The 5,316-nt window shown below is 44.0% G+C and overlaps 1 protein-coding gene across 1 annotated transcript; it reads right to left on the minus strand.

Moving 5' to 3' along the window:
• Positions 1 to 4,092: 4,092 nt before the first annotated feature.
• LOC142792904 (uncharacterized) lies at positions 4,093 to 5,218 on the minus strand (the record flags this gene model as incomplete). Its single annotated transcript, XM_075885704.1, is given in 2 exon segments — positions 4,093 to 4,242; positions 4,818 to 5,218. Coding segments are annotated over 2 exon segments (460 nt in total), but the record flags the coding sequence as incomplete, so codon positions are not given.
• Positions 5,219 to 5,316: the final 98 nt, after the last annotated feature.

Here is a 5,316-nt window from a genome sequence, read left to right on the forward strand (position 1 = left end):
ATGTTCTCACATAACACGCATCTCATGATTATCATGTTTGGACCTGTTACATACCTTCGTCAACCATTGGCTTCACGCAATACCTCGTTTGTGTGAAGCTAGCGAAACGGCCACGAGCGCAGCATGAGCGTAGCATGTAGTCCTGTTGTTGCATGAAACCCATTAAATGTTTATCATGTTTGCACCAGTATAATACCTTTGTCCTCCATTCACGTCCCGTACTACAAAATTTGGTACAAGTGAAGATAGCGAAACGGCCGCCAGCGCATCATGAGCGTGGCATGTAGTCATGCTGTTACATGACACACACGTCATGATTTTCATGTTATTGTCTGTCGCTTGTCTTCGCATATGCAGTCATGCCATACCATACCAGTTTTGCAACTTGCCATGTGAACTAAACCACCACAAGAGCTGCATGACCATGACATGGAAATCATGACATTGATGACATACATGTAATGATTTTCATGTTATGACTAGACAAATATGTTCTTCATGCAGTCATGTTATGCCTTAGCAAGTTTGGTATCGATACCTATATGGAAGCGGCCACGAGAGCTAAAATTCGTAGGTGGCTAGATATATATATATATATATATATATATATATATATATATATATATATATATATATATATATATATATATATATATATATATATATATATATATATATATATATATATATATATATATATATATATATATATATATATAGATAGATAGATAGATACGCTTAAAGTCGCCGAAGTTCGCTAAGAAATGCTTCGCATTTAAAAATCGAGGTAGGATTCGAAGACCCAAGAGCTGTCCCAGGTGAGGAACCCAACATTATCTTGCGCTGTCAGGACGGAGACGCATCCGCGATCAAACAGGTCGAAAAAATGAAAGTTCTAGTGTTCTACATAAAAGCTGGAGGTAGGAACCGTAACGTTATTCAACATATTTAAAAAACAAACAAACTGACCATGTCCTCAGGCTACTAAAGAGAATCACCAACCGACACATGGGCCTTGGTAAGGACAGCGCTCTAAAGCTACTGCACGCCTTCACTCTGTCACTTCAGCTACGTGGCAGGTATCCTCTAATGGTCGCAGGCCGAGCTGAACAAGCTGAACACAATTATCAGAAAGTTAGTGAAAGCTGCCCTATGCCCAACAGCAGGTTGATCGAGAAACTTGTGAGCTTAGGCGTGCACAATACTATGGAAGAGATGGCTGAAGCGCAACCGACGGCGCAATAGGAAAGACTAACGAGGACATGTGCGGGTAGGTTGATACTCAAAGCGATCGAGCCAGCCCCCAATAGATCGAAGAACCTGAAGGAGGTCGAGGGTGAACTGAACGCGAAGCTTAGAGACGTAATCGGAACCACGCCCCTGCTGACTAATATGCATCAGGAACACAATGTCTGCAGGCGAAAAGCTGAAGCGAAAGCTTTATTGAAAGAAATTGAACAGGTAGGACAACAGGCGGCCATCGTCGACGCAGCCTGGGTGAAAGGCAAAGAAGCCTACACGGCTGTGGCGGGTGACAGCCAGGGAGAGGTACGGGACGCCTTGACTATACTCACTGAAGACTGCATGGTGACGGTGCAAGCCACGATTGCTTTTGTTATCAGGAACATAAAATGGCCATACATCTATAGTGACTCCAAAGCAGCAATTACGAGCTTCGACTAGGGCTATGTCACTGGGATTGTGGTTAAACTTATGAACAAAGTCAATCTGATTGATACTGAAATTCGATGGTTTCCTGCGCATATGGGACAAGTGGACGAAACTCGGGTCAACGTTAACGAGGTGACGAATGACCTGGCAAGAGGACTCACTTGCCGTGCCGGTCAGACCTGACCCGACGCCCGCTACCATTCAGGGGACTATAAAGAAAATTTAATCACGTACAACGACATCACAAAATATTATTACTTGGGCTGTAGGCAACTCATACTGCCACACGCAAGATTGAACAGGGCTGAGGCAGTCACGCTACGTTTACTTCAAACCGGAACTTACCCCACTGAAACTCACCATGCTTGACTCTCGTGGTACACGGTTAAAGGAATTTAGAGAAGAAAGGGGGTTTTAGAGGTAAAAGAAGACTATTATGTGAAAATACTTGCAGATGTTTGTTATAGTCATTTCCTATTTCATTCTCGCGCAACGTACAATAGCTCAATATTGAATATAAGAACGGCGCAACGGATAAGGACTGTATAAGGTAACACGCACAGCGCTTTGTGTGCCACATTCGGCAGTCTTCTTCTGTAGCACTTTTTTTGTTAGGCAATTACTCACCAACTTGCCCAAGTTCTCGCACTCTATAGCTCATTAATGTGTGTTTTGAGCATTGAACACACACACAACCACACACACACACACACACACACACACACACGCACACGCACACACGCACACGCACACGCACACACACACGACTTAACAAGACCCATCCGTTGCAGCGCTTCGGCGCGTGTCTTCTTGACGTAGCACCGAGCCCTCTTCTATATGAAGAGAGAAAGAGCGCGTAGCTTCACGTAGCCACGCACCCTCTCTCTTCATGGGGAGAGGGCACAGCGGGGCGTCAAAACGCATAGCGCTGGCGCGCTGCAAACGATACGTGGGGTCAGGCCTTTACATAAAGCATCCAACTTGCGTTCATTGCTCGAAGCGCAACTGGAATTCAAGAGCAGACCGGAACATATAGTGAGGGACTTATAATTCCATTAGTACAGCTGAAACATTATCCTCTTGGATTCGCCTCTTGGCCTGGTATCCCCTGATGTGGTCTGCCTTCCCATCAAAGTGTCGACTACCTTGTGGCCCTGGCGACAATTTGTCAATGCTTAACAAGGCCCACGAGGGCCAGTTTAGGCTCCTTACAGTACACTAGACACAAGCTACTAGAAAGGCGGAAAAACTGTTCTATTTCGAGGGCACCAGCATATGTATAGCCAGTGTGGTTGTCTAATCGCCATGTCGTTACGCGACTAAATGCGAAGGCGTAGGTTAGTTGGAAGTAAAATCTACAAATACCGGTGCATATACACACACATGCATGTTACAGAAATCCACATTGTCAGTCCTGGTTTTCTGTCTTTTGCTACAGCGTGCACCGTAATCATATCATCGCCTTGCGAATTCCCCACTACACAGCCAACGAAAGTGTCTTAGTGTTCAATTTTATTAGACTTCAAGCTCCTTGGAGAGAACTCTCTGCTATGTTGGAGGTAGAAGTTATGGTTATTTTTCTAGTTTGCAAAGTACTGCCTAGGCACGGATGATCGTTCAGATAGTTTTCCTTTGATCATGAAAACAAAGGTTTTTTTTAGTTTATGAGAGTTGCCCGGCCATTCTGCCGGCTGCTAGTAGTCAGGACTGAAAACTCCGAGTCCTAACGCCTTTGTTGTAGTTCAAAGTAGCCGCACTTGATATTACAGTGCTTGTTATTATCGTTAACGAGTATATATTATTGTGAGAATGAACATATAGTTGACCATAATTAGGGCTTCAACTATGAGCGCTACAGAACTTTACTGACTGAGATTCCAAAAAAAAAGTATTTTACGTTTACTTCTCTGTTTTGTGTGCTCAGGAACATGTGGTTTTATCAGGAGTAGGATGACCGAAAAGAAATGTGCTGGTAGCCATGTTTAACACGTTTTACTATGTTTAGTTAGCAAATAAATAAACCTAAGGGCTCATTTTTTATATTTAGAGACAATAATGATGAAAACTAACAGAAAAGAATGACAAGAAAAGTACAGGGTGTGTTGATAGTAGTAATTTTACTGTATATGATTACATTACCTTTACGTCTAACATACCCAGTACTTTCCTTGACATCCTTGTCAGTTAGGTCTCATTTTTATGTTAAGTTAGCATGAGTTATCAATGAAGTTAAAAATTATTGGTAATGTGTCAGTAATAGATCAAGTAAACAAAATACATATGCGGCAAATATGTGGAAGAGTAAGCCGTAAAATTAACATTCGAGAAGTTCTTGTAGAGAACTCGAGAAGAGGCTAATCACAGATTTAAGCCTACTGTTCGTCGAGTAAATTCAACAAGAAAACAAATACTGACACTAAATTCAACCAGGTATAATTTTATTTTAGATACATTTGCTTAAGGTGACTGTGTTGAGAAATCCGACGTGTTATTGTCGCGAGTCTATAAAGGCTTAGATTTGAACGTGTTCCTGTACTTGTCCGGTGACTGCGGTTCCAGCATCGTGGACCACTGTAAGAAATTAAAAAAAGGGCAGATTAATATGACGCCATCATATGTAGGCCAAATTATTTAGGTGGCAGTGAAATGCAGTGACATCGTCAAGAGGAATAATATGTGAGTGTTACTAAAATTGAACCACGAACAGTTCAAATGCGAGAAAAAGCTTTTCTGCAACCGATTAAAAAAACGAATCTTGTATGATGTGATTATATTGGGGAGGTTATTATGCACGTATGCATTTAAAGGTAGAATAGTACTCTGCCTCTAAAAATATTGCTACAGCACAAAGAAGTTTTTCACCAGCTGCCATATTCATTCACTACCCACAGTTATCAAACATTCTTAATTTTTTTTGAAAATCTTATGAGGCATGTAAGGAAAAATGTACACCGCTTTAGACAGCGGGCGGCAAATGATTCTCTTGTCCTAACGAGCTGGTGAAAGCACATACGAGCTTAAACGTTTTCAGCTTGTCGTGTTGAGAATAGTGCTTAACAACTTCAAGGCGCTATTTGTTTTTCTCTAGCTAGTCTTCTTAACGGCAAATGGTTTGCATGAGTAAAGTAGCGTGTGTTATGACGCACCTGTGTTGGTGATGGGCTGGACGACAGCGGTGTTGGTCACCTCAGTGACGGTGTGGATTGGGTGTGGCTGTGGGACTGGGACCTCGACTGGCTTTGGAACTGGCACGTCAACTGGGAATGGCTGTGGGACTGGGAATGGCTGTGGAACTGGGACTGGGCGTGGGACACGGTAGGGAGCGGGCACCAGGCGCTGGCGGACTACACCAATGTAGACGGCGTCGCTAAGGGGAAGCCGGGAGGTGGGCTCAGAGATAAGGCGGAGGTCACCGGGGAATCGCCTGGGGGCTCCGAGACCCATGGACAAGGGGCCGTAGCTACCGAATGGGCTGCCGAGTCCACTGAGGGGGCTGCCGAATCCGCTGAGTGGGCTGCCGAATCCGCTGAGTGGGCTACCGAATCCGCTTAGTGGGCTGCCGAATCCTCTGAGTGGGCTACCGAATCCGAAGAGTGGGCTACCGAATCCACTGAGGGGGCTGCCGAATCCGCTGAGTGGGCTGCC

The sequence above is a fragment of the Rhipicephalus microplus genome, unplaced genomic scaffold (assembly GCF_043290135.1).
Source record: "Rhipicephalus microplus isolate Deutch F79 unplaced genomic scaffold, USDA_Rmic scaffold_261, whole genome shotgun sequence".
Lineage (NCBI taxonomy): Eukaryota > Metazoa > Arthropoda > Arachnida > Ixodida > Ixodidae > Rhipicephalus > Rhipicephalus microplus.